The sequence below is a fragment of the Phyllobates terribilis genome, unplaced genomic scaffold (genome assembly GCF_046119375.1).
Source record: "Phyllobates terribilis strain yellow unplaced genomic scaffold, ASM4611937v1 Scaffold_12__6_contigs__length_324123572, whole genome shotgun sequence".
Classification (NCBI taxonomy): domain Eukaryota; kingdom Metazoa; phylum Chordata; class Amphibia; order Anura; family Dendrobatidae; genus Phyllobates; species Phyllobates terribilis.
Genome location: NW_027362772.1, coordinates 72,744,162 through 72,764,590, shown reverse-complemented (window position 1 = coordinate 72,764,590; position 20,429 = coordinate 72,744,162). Strand labels below are relative to the sequence as shown.

General features: G+C 49.8%; 1 protein-coding gene across 2 annotated transcripts in view; it reads right to left on the bottom strand.

Moving 5' to 3' along the window:
* Positions 1-19,307, bottom strand: part of LOC141172115 (interferon regulatory factor 3-like) — a 46,779-nt gene extending 27,472 nt beyond the window's left edge. The window contains exons 1-5 of one of the 2 annotated variants that reach the window (XM_073655971.1): positions 19,167-19,307; positions 4,559-4,759; positions 3,858-4,041; positions 1,934-2,031; positions 1,706-1,760 (exon numbers count right to left, since the gene is read on the bottom strand). In XM_073655971.1, the coding sequence (XP_073512072.1) occupies positions 1,706-1,760; positions 1,934-2,031; positions 3,858-4,041; positions 4,559-4,723 (502 nt within the window). In that variant the 5' untranslated portion in view covers positions 4,724-4,759; positions 19,167-19,307. The remainder of the gene's footprint in view (positions 1-1,705; positions 1,761-1,933; positions 2,032-3,857; positions 4,042-4,558; positions 4,760-19,166) is intronic. The other variant, XM_073655972.1, reaches the window with a different exon arrangement.
* Between the last annotated feature and the right edge of the window lie 1,122 nt (positions 19,308-20,429).

The following is a 20,429-nucleotide window of genomic DNA, read 5'->3' as shown; positions in this document are numbered from 1 at the left end:
GTCTGGAGGAGAGGAGACTCTCCTCAGGACCCGGGTACCAAAGAACCTGTTAAAAAAAGAATTTAAAATAAAAAATAAAGATTATACTTACCTTCCGATGTCCCCCGGTCTCCTCAGCAATGAGTCCGGTCTCTTGTACGGCCTGCAGTGGTGTGAGGACCTGCCATGACGTCATTCAGTCATGTGACAGGTCACGCGACCGCTGACGTCGGCGGTCGCGTGACCTGTCACATGACTCAATGACGTCACCGCAGGTCCTTTCACACCACCGCGACCCATACAACAGACCAGACGAAGCAGAGAAAACACCGGGGGCCATCGGAAAGTAAGTATAACCTTTATTTTTTATCATTCTTATTCTTTTCTTTTAACTATTACTTGGTCACACTATATAAATGCATGCCGGTTGCATGGATTTATATAGGTGTGACCAAGTTGTCAAGCACTTTCCAAGTGATGCTAAAAATCGCTTGGAAAAGCGCTTGACAACCCACAAACCCACATGCGGAAATGCATGTGAAGAACGCTTCACTTCCGCTTGTCCCTGGCAGGAAAAACGCATGTAAAATCCGCATGTACAATCTGCATGCGTTTTTCCTGCCAGGGAGAAGCGGAAAAAATATGCAGCATTTCTGCATCGTGGGCACTTAGCCTTAAAGGTCAGAGCTCTGTTATGGAGCTGCAAGTTGAGAGTTCAGTGGTGGAGCTGCAAGTTCAGCGCTCAGTGGTGGAGCTGCAAGTTCAGTGCTCAGTGGTGGAGCTGCAAGTTCAGCGCTCAGTGGTGGAGCTGCAAGTTCAGCGCTCAGTGGTGAAGCTGCAAGTTCAGAGCTCAGTGGTGGAGCTGCAAGTTCAGAGCTCAGTGGTGGAGCTGCAAGTTCAGAGCTCAGTGGTGGAGCTGCAAGTTCAGAGCTCAGTGGTGGAGCTGCAAGTTCAGAGCTCAGTGGTGGAGCTGCAAGTTCAGAGCTCAGTGGTGGAGCTGCAAGTTCAGAGCTCAGTGGTGGAGCTGCAAGTTCAGAGCTCAGTGGTGGAGCTGCAAGTTCAGAGCTCAGTGGTAGAGCTGCAAGTTCAGAACTCAGTGGTGGAGCTGCAAGTTCAGAACTCAGTGGTAGATCTGGAAATTGGCTCAGTAGTGGAGCGGCAAGTTCAGAGCTCAGTGGTGAAGCTGCAAGTTCAGAGCTCAGTGGTGGAGTTAAAGGTCAGAGCTCTGTTATGGAGCTGCAAGTTCAGAACTCAGTTGTAGAGCTGGAAATTGGCTCAGTAGTGGAGCTGCAAGTTCAGAGCTCAGTTGGCTGAGTTGGTTTGTGAAGTATGTCTTCTTTCTATCCCCTGCCCTGACTTGTATGCCTGTTATCCTTCTTCTCTCTTTAACTGGCATGGTTGTACCGGTATCACTACTTGACAGGGATATCTAAAATGCTGTGTGTGAACAGCACTGGACACAGATGTCTCTCCAGTGTTCAGTAGTGTGTTCACTGGTAGCAATGGTGGAATACATGACGGCATCGGGCTGGATCAGCCTAAAACTATGGTGTGCTTGTAATACTGACCTATGGAGTTGCATCAACCTAGTTCTGTATAGGTGCTGTATACACAAAACAGTGGTATATTTCTAATCAAGACTAACTGCGAAGTCACCTTATTTTTAATGTTAGATGCATTAGAGCATGGAAAAGGGTTGTAAAAGGTGGATATAGCTTTCATTTACCTTCCTCATCAATAGAGATCTGCATCTGTGTCATGCCGTGTGCCAAATTTCCATCCTGAGAAACACACAAAGATCAGTCTTAGCAATGTTATTACCATCACGGCCACTGACTTTTGCAGTGATATTGTACAGTCTTAATATTAATTTTCTGCTTGAGATTTCTAATGGAAAATGGCGGCATAATGGTGGACCGACCATAAAGTGGTCTGATGCTGCAAATCAACTAACCACAGCGACCTGGCTTCCTGGGCTGCTCCAGGTGGTCACGTCAGTAGTTGGACTGATGCTGTCATACATGTACAAATCTTCAGCCGCTGCATCACCTGCTGAGAAAACACTTATTTTATTGATTATATATTATCTTGCCTATTGAGACGTTTGACTTAATAAATTCATTTTCATGTCACCACTAGGGGCGCTGTTCTTAGATTTCTGAGAACAAGCAGTTCTGTAGTGAGGGCAAATGTTTTTCATGGGTCCAACAAAAAAAAAAAAACTATGCATTTAAGCATAAGGCTTAGACTTGTTTTTTGCGGGACAAGTTGTACTTTTGAATGACATAATTCTTTTTATCATCTGATACACTGGAAAACGTGAAAAAAATTCCAACAATAGTTTTTTTTATTTTTTATTAATCATGTTCACTATACGGTAAAACTGTCCTCGGAATATTATTCTCCAGGTCAGTACGAGTACGCAGATGCCAATCATGTATAGTTTTGTTTTTTATTTAAGTGGTGAAAAAAAATCAGAAATTTGTAAAAAAAAAAACAAAAAAAAAACAACTTTTCTTTTGTAGCCATTTTCCGAGACCCGAAACAGTTTCAGTTTTTGGGTTATGGTGCCGGGTGAGGGCTTATTATTTGTGCCCTGAGCTGATATTTTTATTAAAACCATTTTGGGGTAGATACGATATTTTGATTGCCTCTTATTGCATTTTGTTACAATGTTGTGGCGGACAAAAATAATCGTAAATCTGACATTTTGATCTCTTATCTCGTTATGCCGTTTATAGATCGGATTAATTTATTTTATGGTTTGGTAGATTGAAGTTTTACAAACACAGTGATACCAAATGTGTTTATTTTTTTATTTTATGGGGGCTAAAGAAAGATGATTTGAACTTTTGTGTTTTTTAAATTTTTCTCATATTTTAAAAACTATTTTTTTACTGTTTACTGTATTTAATAGTTCCCTTAGGGGACCTGAAGCTGCAATCGTCCGATCGCTTGTGCTGTACACAGCAGTACATTATCCCCGCTATACATAGTCAAAATCACAATCTCCTATGAACGCCAGTTACATGCTAGCTCGTAATGACCCCCAGCTGTCATAACAACCCATCGGCGCCCAGCGATCATGTCACAGGTGCGACAATGGCCACATAGAATCATGAAATGATGGAATGATGCACCCCCTTCTGGCGCATGTTAAATGCCGCTGTCAGAGATTGACAGCGGGATTTAACAGGTTAATAGCCGTGGGCTGTGCTCCACTTTACCTGGGACTGTTGGAGGTACCTGATGGCTTACTGGAGTGTGGCAGAGTTTTAGAATTTAAGAACAAGACAGAAACCAAGGGTCGGAAGTCAAAGCCATATTGGCATCGCCATCATGGCCATCACCAATATTGGCAGTAGTGATATACATTCAGGACTTGCTCCATTTTGACATGCTGGATGCAATATGCATGCACTGGCAAGCATCTTGGCTAGGCATGTCCTTCAATTCTAAAGTTTAGGGTGGTTGGACATGAAAGATGACATTATACAACCTGCACACATCGCTTAGCCCATGAATGACTATTTTATGATCCCGTATAGACAGACACTTTGGACACATCATACGAGGACCGCAATCACTGGAGAAGGACATCATGGTGGGAAGAATAGAAGGAACAAGGCGAAGAGGAAGCCAGCAACCCAATGGCTTGATACAATCAAGATAACATCAGAGAAGACCCTGGTGGAGCTACCTAGACTTGCACAAGATCGTTCTTCCTACAGATTGTTCATCCATCAAGTTGCCATGGCTCGAGACACTTACTAGTCATTAGACCCAGTCTCCATATTATGAAATATAAACTAGAAACTCCTAACAATTGGGAATATTCAATATAGCTCCACTGCATGGAGTAGGAAAGCTGAACTTACCACCAGCGATATGTCCTCTGAGGATCTCATAAATTTTATGTGGCTCTTTAGAGTCCGAGCTGTTGTCCTTGATCAAACGAATTTCATTTTTTCGATTCAAGGCAGAGCGGACATTTCTTTTCCATACAGCTGCGTTGCGTTCATCCTTCTTGGGGTCATAACTTCCACTGGCCCTAGCCCAAGCCTATGGAGATAGCAGATATATCCACCTCAACACTTACCCCAATAGTTGCACCAATTTTTATGATGTTTTGCTATAGAGTGTTAACATGGACTTTTAACCAATTCCAGTTCTTCCACCATGCATTTACACATTAGACTCAGTAGCATATTTCACCATATCCCACCCTATTTAGGCTTTACAAAACCAGATGAGAGGTCATAAAACTTCCATAAGTTATGACGTCCAAACATGACATAACCCTGTCGGTTTATTAGGCAACAGATTTTAATTGGACATGTCACAGATTCTTCAGACTATCTGTTCTTCTCCATGGATGTGTGTAATACCCTATATTGAGAGAACTTCCTACAGGGCACCAGACAGATCCAACATTTTGAACCAGTCAAATTTGTAGTGCCTTCCAAAATGCTAGAGCTGCACTCAATTTTCGAGTTTTATGTTGGTCTATCAGTTTGAAGAACACTCGAAAAGCTGGCCGAAAATATTTTCTAGTTTTACTAGATCACCGTGCAGTTACCTCAAATATTTTCACATCAGCATCGCAGCAGTCCTGCCGCAGGCCATGCTTCCACGGAATTTGAAACTGGGTTTGTTCTCTGTTGATCCATTTGAGACCAGGATATTTCTGACTGTTGATCTGTTCGATGAGCCAAGGGATAATACGAGGCTTTGGAGATCCCATCTTCACGTTCTTGAAAATGGTCTACCCTTCTATGACCTGCCAAACAATGTGACAATTGGAAGATGTATTATAGTTTGTTGGATGGATGAAAAACCTTTCAGCTGGAAATTAAGATACAACTTTTTTTTTTTTTTTTTTTTTTTTAAGAAAGACTTTTTATTGGAACCTCCAGCGATTACCTATAATCTTGGAAAGAACCTTTTAGTGAGTGTTTCATTTCCCACCACATGAAAAATGAAGAATTACTCTGTGTTCATTGAAATCAATGGCTTTTCTGTGTCCTACACAGATGTGTAGGGTCCTCCAAAGAGAATCATACAATTTGTAAGCTGCTTTCTTACCTGGCTTATTCACGAAATTAGTATTTGAAAACTAAATGAGACAGCACGTCCAGATGCATATTTAGATTGGCTGCAATCTGAAATACTTGGCTCTTATGAGACAACTCAGACTCAGACTGGCCTACCGGGGAGTTGGGGGAATCCCCCGGTGGGCCCTGCCTCCCGTCCAACACAGACATGCAACGAAAGGCCCCTCCTCCTCCTATCCTACCACTGCTACATACACCTTGACTAATCCCTGCCTCCCCTGTCTTGGTGTTGGACACCTCTGCATAAAATTGGCACCTCTGACTGCCCCTTTAAGGTAAAACCTTATGGTCACCATTACGACTTTTGGCTGATATACTCCAGTTTTTCCTGACTTTTAAGTAATATATTAATCTTGCTATGCAGTAATAATAAGAGCAGTAATTTATACTTGCATAACTTTGCAGATTTGCCATTCATAACTCTCCTAAAAGAGTACAATAGTGACCAGATTTCCCATAAACTGGTAAATATTATAGTAATCTATAAAATATAAGGCCCTTTTCACATGTCCAGTAGTTTTTTTCCCCACTTTTGGATTCCTTTTGGAATGTTAAAAACGGAAAAAGGTACTGGAACCAGTAATTTGAATGGGAATTGAAGCATGGTAAAATGTCTCCGTTTTTTAGCAGGAACAAAGAATGTACAAGTTTTCTGCTAGTTAAAAAAAATGAATGGCAAACACTTTAGTCTATTGAAAAGGGATAAAAACGGGTGGTCATCCATCATGTCATCCATTAATGGATCTTTTTAGAGCATTCAGAGACAACTCATATAAAAACAAAAAAGGAAGTAAAACAGAGACCAAAGTGTCCATTTTTTTCAAGGGGAATCCATTCAAAAATGAAATAGTTTTACATCCATTTTTATGTTTGTAATGGATCCAGATTTTTTTTTTTTAATACTTGATCCATTACCAATGGAAAACACTGAAAATGTGAAAAGAACATACATAATGCAGTCATAACATATATGCAACCCCTGAAGCTGTACAGATGCCCTTCAGGCCAGATATGTTACGTTACTGCTACCTAGTGATAAGCCCACTAGATGGCATAAATAGCAGCACAACTGTAGGGATCTAGGATACTAATTGCAGCTAGTTGGAAAATCCAACTTTCATTCTTCCAGTTTGTGAAAGACAGAATTACCAGCCTGATTTTTAAGAAATAATATCTGTCCTCCAAATAGATAATATGGACCACTTTTTCCACAGACCACAGGATTAAAATTAAAAAAGTTGTTTTAGTCATGACATGGGTTTAGCAGCAGTCTAACAAAAGTGGTCTAATACTTAATATGCAGAGGATAGTACTAGGGTGATATTGTCTTTGTTTAAAAAGCTATTATTTTTGTTCAGAGACAACTTCTATGGCTTATTGCGGGGTACAGCTATGGGTACCAATATGACCCCACTCTAACATTGTTATGAGCGCCCTGGAGGAGGGCCTTGTCTATGTGTCCCACCACTTCAGCAATGTTCTGATGTGGTGGAGGTGCATAGATTATGTCTTTCTCATCAAGAAGGCCACTTCATGTAAACTTTCGGATTTTTTTTTTTTTTTTTTAAATAATATGATTGCTGAAATTATAAGGGTTGTCTTGCTCAGCCAGACAAGAATTCATATGTATGGGGAAGTCCGGAGAGCTTAATTGGTCTGAAGATATCTTAAGTGTATGGCCAGCATTAAATCTATTTATTTTTTACTGAATTTAAATATTTATTTTATTTAGATATTTTTCCAATTACATTTTGCTTATTTGCAGTCGAGTCTATTTTTTATTTTTACTTTAATGTAGTTTTCAATCGACACATGTCTACATTCACAAAGAGCATGAATATTTTATTGATATATATTTTTTCCTATTTAGAAAACTCCAGATACTCTTCTGCCTAACATGAAAGAGGTTAACAAGTTATGTTTTGTTGCTCATGTTTCTGAATTTATTTAATAATTATTTGTAATGTTTTGTTTTTATTTATTTAACATTTTTGTATTCTTCAATCATTACATGTCTACTTGAAAGAGTGTGTATATTTTGTCACTTGTTTTTTTCATGTGAATAATTGAAAAATATCCAATCTCAGTAGATACTTTCCTTACCTCCTTACCCTTTTCTCAATTTCCTTTCCACTATGTTTTCCACTAAGGCACTGGTGTCAAACTCATTTCTAAAGAGGGCTACATCAGCATTATGGTTGGCTTCAAAGGGCAGCTTGTAATTGTAAGGGCTTGTGCAGACCTCCGAGCAACACGGTACGAGCATGACTGCAGTGCACGGACTGGCCAAGGGTTATAAGACAGCTGTCCCTGGGTAGTAGGACTATAAAAGAGCTGTCTCTGGGTAGTAGGGCTAAGAGCGCTGTCCCTGTGTAATAGTAGTAAGAGAGCTGTTCCTGGATAATAGGTTTAAGAGCCCAGTCCCTGGGTGGTGTGGTAGGGCTATAAGAGAGCTGTCTCTTGGTAATAGGAATAAGAGCACTGTCCCTGTGTAATAGGACTACAAGAAAGCTGTCTTGGGGTAGTAGGGCTAAGAGAGCTTCCCCTGGGTAATATGGCTAAGAGCATTGTCCCTGGGTAGTAGAGAAAAAAGAGCTGGTCCTGGATAGCAAAAAGCTAAGAGAGCTGTTCCTTGGTAGTAGGGCTAAGAGAGCTGTCCCTGAGTAGTAGGGCCAAGAGAGCTGTCCCTGAGTAGTAGGGCCAAGAGAGCTGTCCCTGAGTAGCAGGGCCAAGAGAGCTGTCCCTGAGTAGCAGGGCCAAGAGAGCTGTCCCTGGGTAGCAGGGCTAAGAGAGCTGTCCCTGGGTAGCAGGGCTAAGAGAGCTGTCCCTGGGTAGCAGGGCTAAGAGAGCTGTCCCTGGGTAGCAGAGCTAAGAGAGCTGTCCCTGGGTAGCAGGGCTAAGAGAGCTGTCCCTGGGTAGCAGGGCTAAGAGAGCTGTCCCTGGGTAGCAGGGCTAAGAGAGCTGTCCCTGGGTAGCAGGGCTAAGAGAGCTGTCCCTGGGTAGCAGGGCTAAGAGAGCTGTCCCTGGGTAGCAGGGCTAAGAGAGCTGTCCCTGGGTAGCAGGGCTAAGAGAGCTGTCCCTGGGTAGCAGGGCTAAGAGAGCTGTCCCTGGGTAGCAGGGCTAAGAGAGCTGTCCCTGGGTAGCAGGGCTAAGAGAGCTGTCCCTGGGTAGCAGGGCTAAGAGAGCTGTCCCTGGGTAGCAGGGCTAAGAGAGCTGTCCCTGGGTAGCAGGGCTAAGAGAGCTGTCCCTGGGTAGCAGGGCTAAGAGAGCTGTCCCTGGGTAGCAGGGCTAAGAGAGCTGTCCCTGGGTAGCAGGGCTAAGAGAGCTGTCCCTGGGTAGCAGGGCTAAGAGAGCTGTCCCTGGGTAGCAGGGCTAAGAGAGCTGTCCCTGGGTAGCAGGGCTAAGAGAGCTGTCCCTGGGTAGCAGGGCTAAGAGAGCTGTCCCTGGGTAGCAGGGCTAAGAGAGCTGTCCCTGGGTAGCAGGGCTAAGAGAGCTGTCCCTGGGTAGCAGGGCTAAGAGAGCTGTCCCTGGGTAGCAGGGCTAAGAGAGCTGTCCCTGGGTAGCAGGGCTAAGAGAGCTGTCCCTGGGTAGCAGGGCTAAGAGAGCTGTCCCTGGGTAGCAGGGCTAAGAGAGCTGTCCCTGGGTAGCAGGGCTAAGAGAGCTGTCCCTGGGTAGCAGGGCTAAGAGAGCTGTCCCTGGGTAGCAGGGCTAAGAGAGCTGTCCCTGGGTAGCAGGGCTAAGAGAGCTGTCCCTGGGTAGCAGGGCTAAGAGAGCTGTCCCTGGGTAGCAGGGCTAAGAGAGCTGTCCCTGGGTAGCAGGGCTAAGAGAGCTGTCCCTGGGTAGCAGGGCTAAGAGAGCTGTCCCTGGGTAGCAGGGCTAAGAGAGCTGTCCCTGGGTAGCAGGGCTAAGAGAGCTGTCCCTGGGTAGCAGGGCTAAGAGAGCTGTCCCTGGGTAGCAGGGCTAAGAGAGCTGTCCCTGGGTAGCAGGGCTAAGAGAGCTGTCCCTGGGTAGCAGGGCTAAGAGAGCTGTCCCTGGGTAGCAGGGCTAAGAGAGCTGTCCCTGGGTAGCAGGGCTAAGAGAGCTGTCCCTGGGTAGCAGGGCTAAGAGAGCTGTCCCTGGGTAGCAGGGCTAAGAGAGCTGTCCCTGGGTAGCAGGGCTAAGAGAGCTGTCCCTGGGTAGCAGGGCTAAGAGAGCTGTCCCTGGGTAGCAGGGCTAAGAGAGCTGTCCCTGGGTAGCAGGGCTAAGAGAGCTGTCCCTGGGTAGCAGGGCTAAGAGAGCTGTCCCTGGGTAGCAGGGCTAAGAGAGCTGTCCCTGGGTAGCAGGGCTAAGAGAGCTGTCCCTGGGTAGCAGGGCTAAGAGAGCTGTCCCTGGGTAGCAGGGCTAAGAGAGCTGTCCCTGGGTAGCAGGGCTAAGAGAGCTGTCCCTGGGTAGCAGGGCTAAGAGAGCTGTCCCTGGGTAGCAGGGCTAAGAGAGCTGTCCCTGGGTAGCAGGGCTAAGAGAGCTGTCCCTGGGTAGCAGGGCTAAGAGAGCTGTCCCTGGGTAGCAGGGCTAAGAGAGCTGTCCCTGGGTAGCAGGGCTAAGAGAGCTGTCCCTGGGTAGCAGGGCTAAGAGAGCTGTCCCTGGGTAGCAGGGCTAAGAGAGCTGTCCCTGGGTAGCAGGGCTAAGAGAGCTGTCCCTGGGTAGCAGGGCTAAGAGAGCTGTCCCTGGGTAGCAGGGCTAAGAGAGCTGTCCCTGGGTAGCAGGGCTAAGAGAGCTGTCCCTGGGTAGCAGGGCTAAGAGAGCTGTCCCTGGGTAGCAGGGCTAAGAGAGCTGTCCCTGGGTAGCAGGGCTAAGAGAGCTGTCCCTGGGTAGCAGGGCTAAGAGAGCTGTCCCTGGGTAGCAGGGCTAAGAGAGCTGTCCCTGGGTAGCAGGGCTAAGAGAGCTGTCCCTGGGTAGCAGGGCTAAGAGAGCTGTCCCTGGGTAGCAGGGCTAAGAGAGCTGTCCCTGGGTAGCAGGGCTAAGAGAGCTGTCCCTGGGTAGCAGGGCTAAGAGAGCTGTCCCTGGGTAGCAGGGCTAAGAGAGCTGTCCCTGGGTAGCAGGGCTAAGAGAGCTGTCCCTGGGTAGCAGGGCTAAGAGAGCTGTCCCTGGGTAGCAGGGCTAAGAGAGCTGTCCCTGGGTAGCAGGGCTAAGAGAGCTGTCCCTGGGTAGCAGGGCTAAGAGAGCTGTCCCTGGGTAGCAGGGCTAAGAGAGCTGTCCCTGGGTAGCAGGGCTAAGAGAGCTGTCCCTGGGTAGCAGGGCTAAGAGAGCTGTCCCTGGGTAGCAGGGCTAAGAGAGCTGTCCCTGGGTAGCAGGGCTAAGAGAGCTGTCCCTGGGTAGCAGGGCTAAGAGAGCTGTCCCTGGGTAGCAGGGCTAAGAGAGCTGTCCCTGGGTAGCAGGGCTAAGAGAGCTGTCCCTGGGTAGCAGGGCTAAGAGAGCTGTCCCTGGGTAGCAGGGCTAAGAGAGCTGTCCCTGGGTAGCAGGGCTAAGAGAGCTGTCCCTGGGTAGCAGGGCTAAGAGAGCTGTCCCTGGGTAGCAGGGCTAAGAGAGCTGTCCCTGGGTAGCAGGGCTAAGAGAGCTGTCCCTGGGTAGCAGGGCTAAGAGAGCTGTCCCTGGGTAGCAGGGCTAAGAGAGCTGTCCCTGGGTAGCAGGGCTAAGAGAGCTGTCCCTGGGTAGCAGGGCTAAGAGAGCTGTCCCTGGGTAGCAGGGCTAAGAGAGCTGTCCCTGGGTAGCAGGGCTAAGAGAGCTGTCCCTGGGTAGCAGGGCTAAGAGAGCTGTCCCTGGGTAGCAGGGCTAAGAGAGCTGTCCCTGGGTAGCAGGGCTAAGAGAGCTGTCCCTGGGTAGCAGGGCTAAGAGAGCTGTCCCTGGGTAGCAGGGCTAAGAGAGCTGTCCCTGGGTAGCAGGGCTAAGAGAGCTGTCCCTGGGTAGCAGGGCTAAGAGAGCTGTCCCTGGGTAGCAGGGCTAAGAGAGCTGTCCCTGGGTAGCAGGGCTAAGAGAGCTGTCCCTGGGTAGCAGGGCTAAGAGAGCTGTCCCTGGGTAGCAGGGCTAAGAGAGCTGTCCCTGGGTAGCAGGGCTAAGAGAGCTGTCCCTGGGTAGCAGGGCTAAGAGAGCTGTCCCTGGGTAGCAGGGCTAAGAGAGCTGTCCCTGGGTAGCAGGGCTAAGAGAGCTGTCCCTGGGTAGCAGGGCTAAGAGAGCTGTCCCTGGGTAGCAGGGCTAAGAGAGCTGTCCCTGGGTAGCAGGGCTAAGAGAGCTGTCCCTGGGTAGCAGGGCTAAGAGAGCTGTCCCTGGGTAGCAGGGCTAAGAGAGCTGTCCCTGGGTAGCAGGGCTAAGAGAGCTGTCCCTGGGTAGCAGGGCTAAGAGAGCTGTCCCTGGGTAGCAGGGCTAAGAGAGCTGTCCCTGGGTAGCAGGGCTAAGAGAGCTGTCCCTGGGTAGCAGGGCTAAGAGAGCTGTCCCTGGGTAGCAGGGCTAAGAGAGCTGTCCCTGGGTAGCAGGGCTAAGAGAGCTGTCCCTGGGTAGCAGGGCTAAGAGAGCTGTCCCTGGGTAGCAGGGCTAAGAGAGCTGTCCCTGGGTAGCAGGGCTAAGAGAGCTGTCCCTGGGTAGCAGGGCTAAGAGAGCTGTCCCTGGGTAGCAGGGCTAAGAGAGCTGTCCCTGGGTAGCAGGGCTAAGAGAGCTGTCCCTGGGTAGCAGGGCTAAGAGAGCTGTCCCTGGGTAGCAGGGCTAAGAGAGCTGTCCCTGGGTAGCAGGGCTAAGAGAGCTGTCCCTGGGTAGCAGGGCTAAGAGAGCTGTCCCTGGGTAGCAGGGCTAAGAGAGCTGTCCCTGGGTAGCAGGGCTAAGAGAGCTGTCCCTGGGTAGCAGGGCTAAGAGAGCTGTCCCTGGGTAGCAGGGCTAAGAGAGCTGTCCCTGGGTAGCAGGGCTAAGAGAGCTGTCCCTGGGTAGCAGGGCTAAGAGAGCTGTCCCTGGGTAGCAGGGCTAAGAGAGCTGTCCCTGGGTAGCAGGGCTAAGAGAGCTGTCCCTGGGTAGCAGGGCTAAGAGAGCTGTCCCTGGGTAGCAGGGCTAAGAGAGCTGTCCCTGGGTAGCAGGGCTAAGAGAGCTGTCCCTGGGTAGCAGGGCTAAGAGAGCTGTCCCTGGGTAGCAGGGCTAAGAGAGCTGTCCCTGGGTAGCAGGGCTAAGAGAGCTGTCCCTGGGTAGCAGGGCTAAGAGAGCTGTCCCTGGGTAGCAGGGCTAAGAGAGCTGTCCCTGGGTAGCAGGGCTAAGAGAGCTGTCCCTGGGTAGCAGGGCTAAGAGAGCTGTCCCTGGGTAGCAGGGCTAAGAGAGCTGTCCCTGGGTAGCAGGGCTAAGAGAGCTGTCCCTGGGTAGCAGGGCTAAGAGAGCTGTCCCTGGGTAGCAGGGCTAAGAGAGCTGTCCCTGGGTAGCAGGGCTAAGAGAGCTGTCCCTGGGTAGCAGGGCTAAGAGAGCTGTCCCTGGGTAGCAGGGCTAAGAGAGCTGTCCCTGGGTAGCAGGGCTAAGAGAGCTGTCCCTGGGTAGCAGGGCTAAGAGAGCTGTCCCTGGGTAGCAGGGCTAAGAGAGCTGTCCCTGGGTAGCAGGGCTAAGAGAGCTGTCCCTGGGTAGCAGGGCTAAGAGAGCTGTCCCTGGGTAGCAGGGCTAAGAGAGCTGTCCCTGGGTAGCAGGGCTAAGAGAGCTGTCCCTGGGTAGCAGGGCTAAGAGAGCTGTCCCTGGGTAGCAGGGCTAAGAGAGCTGTCCCTGGGTAGCAGGGCTAAGAGAGCTGTCCCTGGGTAGCAGGGCTAAGAGAGCTGTCCCTGGGTAGCAGGGCTAAGAGAGCTGTCCCTGGGTAGCAGGGCTAAGAGAGCTGTCCCTGGGTAGCAGGGCTAAGAGAGCTGTCCCTGGGTAGCAGGGCTAAGAGAGCTGTCCCTGGGTAGCAGGGCTAAGAGAGCTGTCCCTGGGTAGCAGGGCTAAGAGAGCTGTCCCTGGGTAGCAGGGCTAAGAGAGCTGTCCCTGGGTAGCAGGGCTAAGAGAGCTGTCCCTGGGTAGCAGGGCTAAGAGAGCTGTCCCTGGGTAGCAGGGCTAAGAGAGCTGTCCCTGGGTAGCAGGGCTAAGAGAGCTGTCCCTGGGTAGCAGGGCTAAGAGAGCTGTCCCTGGGTAGCAGGGCTAAGAGAGCTGTCCCTGGGTAGCAGGGCTAAGAGAGCTGTCCCTGGGTAGCAGGGCTAAGAGAGCTGTCCCTGGGTAGCAGGGCTAAGAGAGCTGTCCCTGGGTAGCAGGGCTAAGAGAGCTGTCCCTGGGTAGCAGGGCTAAGAGAGCTGTCCCTGGGTAGCAGGGCTAAGAGAGCTGTCCCTGGGTAGCAGGGCTAAGAGAGCTGTCCCTGGGTAGCAGGGCTAAGAGAGCTGTCCCTGGGTAGCAGGGCTAAGAGAGCTGTCCCTGGGTAGCAGGGCTAAGAGAGCTGTCCCTGGGTAGCAGGGCTAAGAGAGCTGTCCCTGGGTAGCAGGGCTAAGAGAGCTGTCCCTGGGTAGCAGGGCTAAGAGAGCTGTCCCTGGGTAGCAGGGCTAAGAGAGCTGTCCCTGGGTAGCAGGGCTAAGAGAGCTGTCCCTGGGTAGCAGGGCTAAGAGAGCTGTCCCTGGGTAGCAGGGCTAAGAGAGCTGTCCCTGGGTAGCAGGGCTAAGAGAGCTGTCCCTGGGTAGCAGGGCTAAGAGAGCTGTCCCTGGGTAGCAGGGCTAAGAGAGCTGTCCCTGGGTAGCAGGGCTAAGAGAGCTGTCCCTGGGTAGCAGGGCTAAGAGAGCTGTCCCTGGGTAGCAGGGCTAAGAGAGCTGTCCCTGGGTAGCAGGGCTAAGAGAGCTGTCCCTGGGTAGCAGGGCTAAGAGAGCTGTCCCTGGGTAGCAGGGCTAAGAGAGCTGTCCCTGGGTAGCAGGGCTAAGAGAGCTGTCCCTGGGTAGCAGGGCTAAGAGAGCTGTCCCTGGGTAGCAGGGCTAAGAGAGCTGTCCCTGGGTAGCAGGGCTAAGAGAGCTGTCCCTGGGTAGCAGGGCTAAGAGAGCTGTCCCTGGGTAGCAGGGCTAAGAGAGCTGTCCCTGGGTAGCAGGGCTAAGAGAGCTGTCCCTGGGTAGCAGGGCTAAGAGAGCTGTCCCTGGGTAGCAGGGCTAAGAGAGCTGTCCCTGGGTAGCAGGGCTAAGAGAGCTGTCCCTGGGTAGCAGGGCTAAGAGAGCTGTCCCTGGGTAGCAGGGCTAAGAGAGCTGTCCCTGGGTAGCAGGGCTAAGAGAGCTGTCCCTGGGTAGCAGGGCTAAGAGAGCTGTCCCTGGGTAGCAGGGCTAAGAGAGCTGTCCCTGGGTAGTAGGGCTAAGAGAGCTGTCCCTGGGTAGTAGGGCTAAGAGAGCTGTCCCTGGGTAGTAGGGCTAAGAGAGCTGTCCCTGGGTAGTAGGGCTAAGAGAGCTGTCCCTGGGTAGTAGGGCTAAGAGAGCTGTCCCTGGGTAGTAGGGCTAAGAGAGCTGTCCCTGGGTAGTAGGGCTAAGAGAGCTGTCCCTGGGTAGTAGGGCTAAGAGAGCTGTCCCTGGGTAGTAGGGCTAAGAGAGCTGGCCCTGGGTAGTAGGGCTAAGAGAGCTGGCCCTGGGTAGTAGGGCTAAGAGAGCTGGCCCTGGGTAGTAGGGCTAAGAGAGCTGTCCCTGGGTAGTAGGGCTAAGAGAGCTGGCCCTGGGTAGTAGGGCTAAGAGAGCTGGCCCTGGGTAGTAGGGCTAAGAGAGCTGGCCCTGGGTAGTAGGGCTAAGAGAGCTGGCCCTGGGTAGTAGGGCTAAGAGAGCTGGCCCTGGGTAGTAGGGCTAAGAGAGCTGGCCCTGGGTAGTAGGGCTAAGAGAGCTGGCCCTGGGTAGTAGGGCTAAGAGAGCTGGCCCTGGGTAGTAGGGCTAAGAGAGCTGGCCCTGGGTAGTAGGGCTAAGAGAGCTGGCCCTGGGTAGTAGAGCTAAAGAGCTGGCCCTGGATAGTAAAGCTAAGAGAGCTGTTCCTTGGTAGTAGGGCTAAGAGAGCTGTCCCTGAGTAGAAGGGCTAAGAGTGCTGTTCAGGGGTAGGAGGGCTAAGAGTGTTGTCCCTGGGTAGTATGGCTAATGACGCGCCCCCTGGGCCGTGGGGTACCCGGTGCCAGGCCGGTAGATGCTGGGGAATGTCACAGTGGCAGTGACCCGGTCCGTGACCCAGGGCGGTCAATAAAAGGGGTTATGGATAGGGGATTTATAGTGTTTTCATAGAGTTCGTGATGCCACCTGTGGAATGCGGCTAAAGGGAGCCGCTGCTGTGGAGCAGTCCTCTGAAGCTGATGTTACTGCAGCAGGGATGGTGTGGGTCTCCACAGGAAGAGCTAGCTCCAGGGCAGTGTAGATGTTGCAGGTTGTGCTGGGCATTGTAGAGCAGGGGTCGATGGAGCAATAATAATCAGTCCACAACTTAATGGCAGTTTACTCTTGTCTTTACTGGTGGTGATTAGACAAGCCGGGACTAGGGTACTGGCTAGAAGTGGAAGTCCAGGCAGCCTGGAAGCAAGTAAAGAATCCTCCTTGCCAGGTGAAGTTGGAGGCCTTCCCTTTCCACTAAACTCTTTGGCCCTGCTACTTGTAGCTTTGTGTTGGCCCTCGTCCCTGAGTGCAACGTTTCTGTGCTCACCCGTATGGCAGGCAGCTCGGGCCTTGCTGGTGCGTCGCTCCCACGTGGCGGGGCTGGACCCTCTGTGCTGCTGAGCCTCTGGGCGTCTGATGGGGTCAGGAGACCTGCAGTCTCCTACCCTCCGGTTTCTGCTGCTGGGCCTTCGGTGCCCCACAGCCTCGGACTCCGGTTCTCTGCGTTTGCTCCTTCTGGGGTGAGCTGCCGCGCAGCTCCAGTCCCCAGCTCCTCTCTCCTCGACGTCCTGACTTCAACTCCTCACACTAAGACTAACTAACCCCGCCTCCAGATACCAGTTGCCAAGGGGAGGAGCTCCCCTTGCTGGTCTGGAGCCAGGAAAGTGTTGCATGCTTAGTAAAACCTGATTAGGGGACCCCTGCTTGCTTCCAGGCATGGCATCACCTCTTGAGAGGGAGGCAATGCCACTGTGGAAACCGGACCCCTGGGGTGACACACTAATAGAGCTGTTCCTTGGCAGTAGGGCCAAGAGAGCCGCCGTCCCTGGGCAGTAGGGCCAAGAGAGCCGCCGTCCCTGGGCAGTAGGGCCAAGAGAGCCGCCGTCCCTGGGCAGTAGGGCCAAGAGAGCCGCCGTCCCTGGGCAGTAGGGCCAAGAGAGCCGCCGTCCCTGGGCAGTAGGGCCAAGAGAGCCGCCGTCCCTGGGCAGTAGGGCCAAGAGAGCCGCCGTCCCTGGGCAGTAGGGCCAAGAGAGCCGCCGTCCCTGGGCAGTAGGGCCAAGAGAGCCGCCGTCCCTGGGCAGTAGGGCCAAGAGAGCCGCCGTCCCTGGGCAGTAGGGCCAAGACAGCCGCCGTCCCTGGGCAGTAGGGCCAAGACAGCCGCCGTCCCTGGGCAGTAGGGCCAAGACAGCCGCCGTCCCTGGGCAGTAGGGCCAAGACAGCCGCCGTCCCTGGGCAGTAGGGCCAAGACAGCCGCCGTCCCTGGGCAGTAGGGCCAAGACAGCCGCCGTCCCTGGGCAGTAGGGCCAAGAGAGCCGCCGTCCCTGGGCAGTAGGGCTAAGAGAGCCGCCGTCCCTGGGCAGTAGGGCTAAGAGAGCCGTCCCTGGGCAGTAGGGCTAAGAGAGCCGTCCCTGGGCAGTAGGGCTAAGAGAGCCGTCCCTGGGCAGTAGGGCTAAGAGAGCCGTCCCTGGGCAGTAGGGCTAAGAGAGCTGTCCCTGGGCAGTAGGGCTAAGAGGGCTGTCCCTGGGTAGTAGGGCTAAGAGAGCTGTCCCTGGGTAGTAGGGCTAAGAGAGCTGTCCCTGGGTAGTAGGGCTAAGAGAGCTGTCCCTGGGTAGTAGGGCTAAGAGAGCTGTCCCTGGGTAGTAGGGCTAAGAGAGCTGTCCCTGGATAGTAGGGCTAATAGTGCTGTTTTTGGGTAGTAGGGCTAAGAGAGCTGTCCCTGGATAGTAGGGCTAATTGTGCTGTTTTTGGGTAGTAGGGCTAAGGCTGTGTGCCCACGTAGCGTTTTTCAAGCGTTTATGCTGCGGAATTTCCGCAGTGTAAAAGCTTGTTAAACGCTAGGTAATCCGCACCCCATGGTCCCCAAGGGGATTCCGCATGTTCTATGCACATGCTGCGGACTTTTCCGCAGCGTTTATGCTGAGTACAAAAATCCGCAGCATGTCATCTAATTTTGCGGAAGCGCCGCCATTGACTTGCATTGAGACGCATAGAAACCGCAACTGTACATTTGTACAAGCGGCTTCTATGCGTCTCTATGTGCGGATGGTACCCAGTTGTGGAGGAGAGAAGACTCTCATCCAGACCTGGGTACCATTGTACCTGTAAAAAGAGAATAAAATAAAAATTAAAGTTTATACTCACCTTTCCGAAGGCTTTTCTCTGAATGCCGGCATCGCTTGAGGACAAGCGGTGACGTCACAGTCATGTGACCGCAGGCCCTTCACCGCTCTGTCTCGCGATATGCCGGCAGCCGGGAACCAGACAGGAACGAGCGCTGCTGCACACGCCGGGGCCTCGGGGGTGAGTATAGCTTTATTTGTTTTAATTTTTACGGTCACACTGTATAAATCCATGCCAGTTTCATGGATTTATATAGTGTGACCTAGTTGTCACAAGCACTTTCCAAGTGATGCTATCGCCTGGAAAGCGCTTGTCAATCAACATGCGGAAACGCATGTGAATCCGCATGTATTTGGCAGGAAAAACGCATGCACAATCTGCATGCGTTTTTTCTGCCAGGGAGATGCAGAAATGCTGCAGAAATTTTCTGCTTCATTTCTGCATCGTGGGCACATAGCCTGAGAGAGCTCTTCCTGGGTAGTAGGTCTAGGAGAGCTGTCCCTGGGTAGTAGGGCTAATAGTGCTGTCCCTGGGTAGTAGGGCTAAGAGCCCTGTTCCTCCACACTGCTCTATAAAAGCACAAGCAGTAGACATAGAAGGGCTGGCTCTCCATAAGGGGAAAGCGGAGAGCTGGTCCTTCTGTGTTCTGACATTACGGGCCACATAACATGTTGCAGCAGGCCGATTCAGCCTGCGAGCCTTGAGTTTGATACCCCTGCACTAAGGCAACTATATATTTTTTAGCTTACAACACACTGTATTAATCAGCGTATTATTCAGTGTAAACCTGGATATTACTAGCCATACAATTTGCCCTGGGTCTGACCAGCATTTCAATGTCTTTTAAACTATTCAGATGCTGGTTACTGCTGCCTAAGACTAAAATAATATTTCTTAATTTTTGGTAAGAAAAAAAATTATTTTTGCATTTTTTTAAGTCACCTTTTTTTATCTTGTGTAATTCACTGATGTTTTCATGCTAAATTCATCAAAACGGCGCTGGCGATTCAGGAATTTTGCAAAAGTAAAAAAATATTTTTTTCCCATCTGTATCCATTTTTGCAACTTTGTTACAGCAAAAAGTTGCAGGTTTTTTTTTTAAAAAAAAACATGTGGCAAGAATTATAAAAAAAAAGTCTCAAATGTTTAATCAGATGACAACATCTGGAAATCTTAGACTACATCCACAGTGGCAAAATAAATAATAAAAAAAAAACAACAAGCGAAAACAAATAAAACAGACAAAAAAAAAGGCACAAATACAAAAAAAGGAATTTGGTGCAAACGGAAAAAAAAAAAAAAGTGCAAAATACCAAAAACTCGACAAATTGCAAAAGCAATAATGAATTAGACTTTTATCCTTTTGTAACGATTAAACAAGAATAATCAAGTCAATCATTCTAGAAGCATAACTATAATATGGTCTTTTTAAGACCTGACATGTAGCATGGAGACATTCATTGGACAGAACCAGTCTGAACACAGCCATACTACTCAAGGAGGGTGCAATCAATGGGAACAAGTATACAGAGTTGATCTGCCCGAATTTCTACAGTCCCCCTTAACTTGTGTAGACCCTTCGGTAATATTTAGGGTATAGTTAGACTTAATATCATAAGCAGCTTTTGCTTACCTGAGTATTTCACGGCTGTTTGCAATGGCTTCAGCTCTCACTAGTTTCAGTTTCAATTACTGAAAACGCCTCCTTGCAGCATTGACGTCCCACCGGGGACTGCATCCAATGCCGAGCGTCTGATCTCACCGTGGAAATCCCAGCTGCTCTGTTCACTGCAGTGACGTCATCATACAGGGAGGAGAGGAAAGGCTCTCGGTGCCCAAGGCAAAGGCTTCCAGATCATATAGGTAGAATAATTATTCTATGTACTGGCCATAGTCCTGCAAACCGGACTGCGCACACACCCAGTCGTTATTAAACTGTTGAGTGTAGGTATTAAACATGTGGTCAGATGACATAGAATACAGGACAATCTGTTATTATAGACACACATAGGCCTGCAGAGGAGCTGTAGACACGAAACTACAATTTTCTTTCTTAGGTTGCTAATATTTTATTTGAGCTACAGAGGAGTAATACAAATTGATTACAAAAGATATGCAAAGCCTTATGGATTCATTGTGCCATCACAAGTGTGTTTCCACCACGTAACTACTATGACATCACAAGTGTGTTTCCACCAGGTAACTACTATGACATCACAAGTGTGTTTACACAAGGTAACTACTATGACATCACAAGTGTGTTTACACAAGGTAACTACTATGACATCACAAGTGTGTTTCCATCAGGTAACTACTATGACATCACAAGTGTGTTTCCATCAGGTAACTACTATGACATCACAAGTGTGCTTCCACCAGGTAATTACTATGACATCAAAACTGTGTTTCCATCAGGTAATTACTGTGACATCAAAGTGTGTTTCCATCAGGTAATTACTATGACATCACAAATGTGTTTCCACCAGGTAACTACTATGACATCACAAATGTGTTTCCATCAGATAATTACTATGACATCACAAGTGTGTTTCCACCAGGTAAATACTATGACATCACAAGTGTGTTTCCACCAGGTAATTACTATGACATCACAAGTGTGTTTCCACCAGGTAATTACTATGACATCACAAGTGTGTTTCCACCAGGTAACGACTATGACATCAAAACTGTGTTTCCATCAGGTAATTACTATGACATCATAAATGTGTTTCCACCAGGTAACTACTATGACATCACAAATGTGTTTCCATCAGATAATTACTATGACATCACAAGTGTGTTTCCACCAGGTAAATACTATGACATCACAAGTGTGTTTCCACCAGGTAATTACTATGACATCACAAGTGTGTTTCCACCAGGTAATTACTATGAC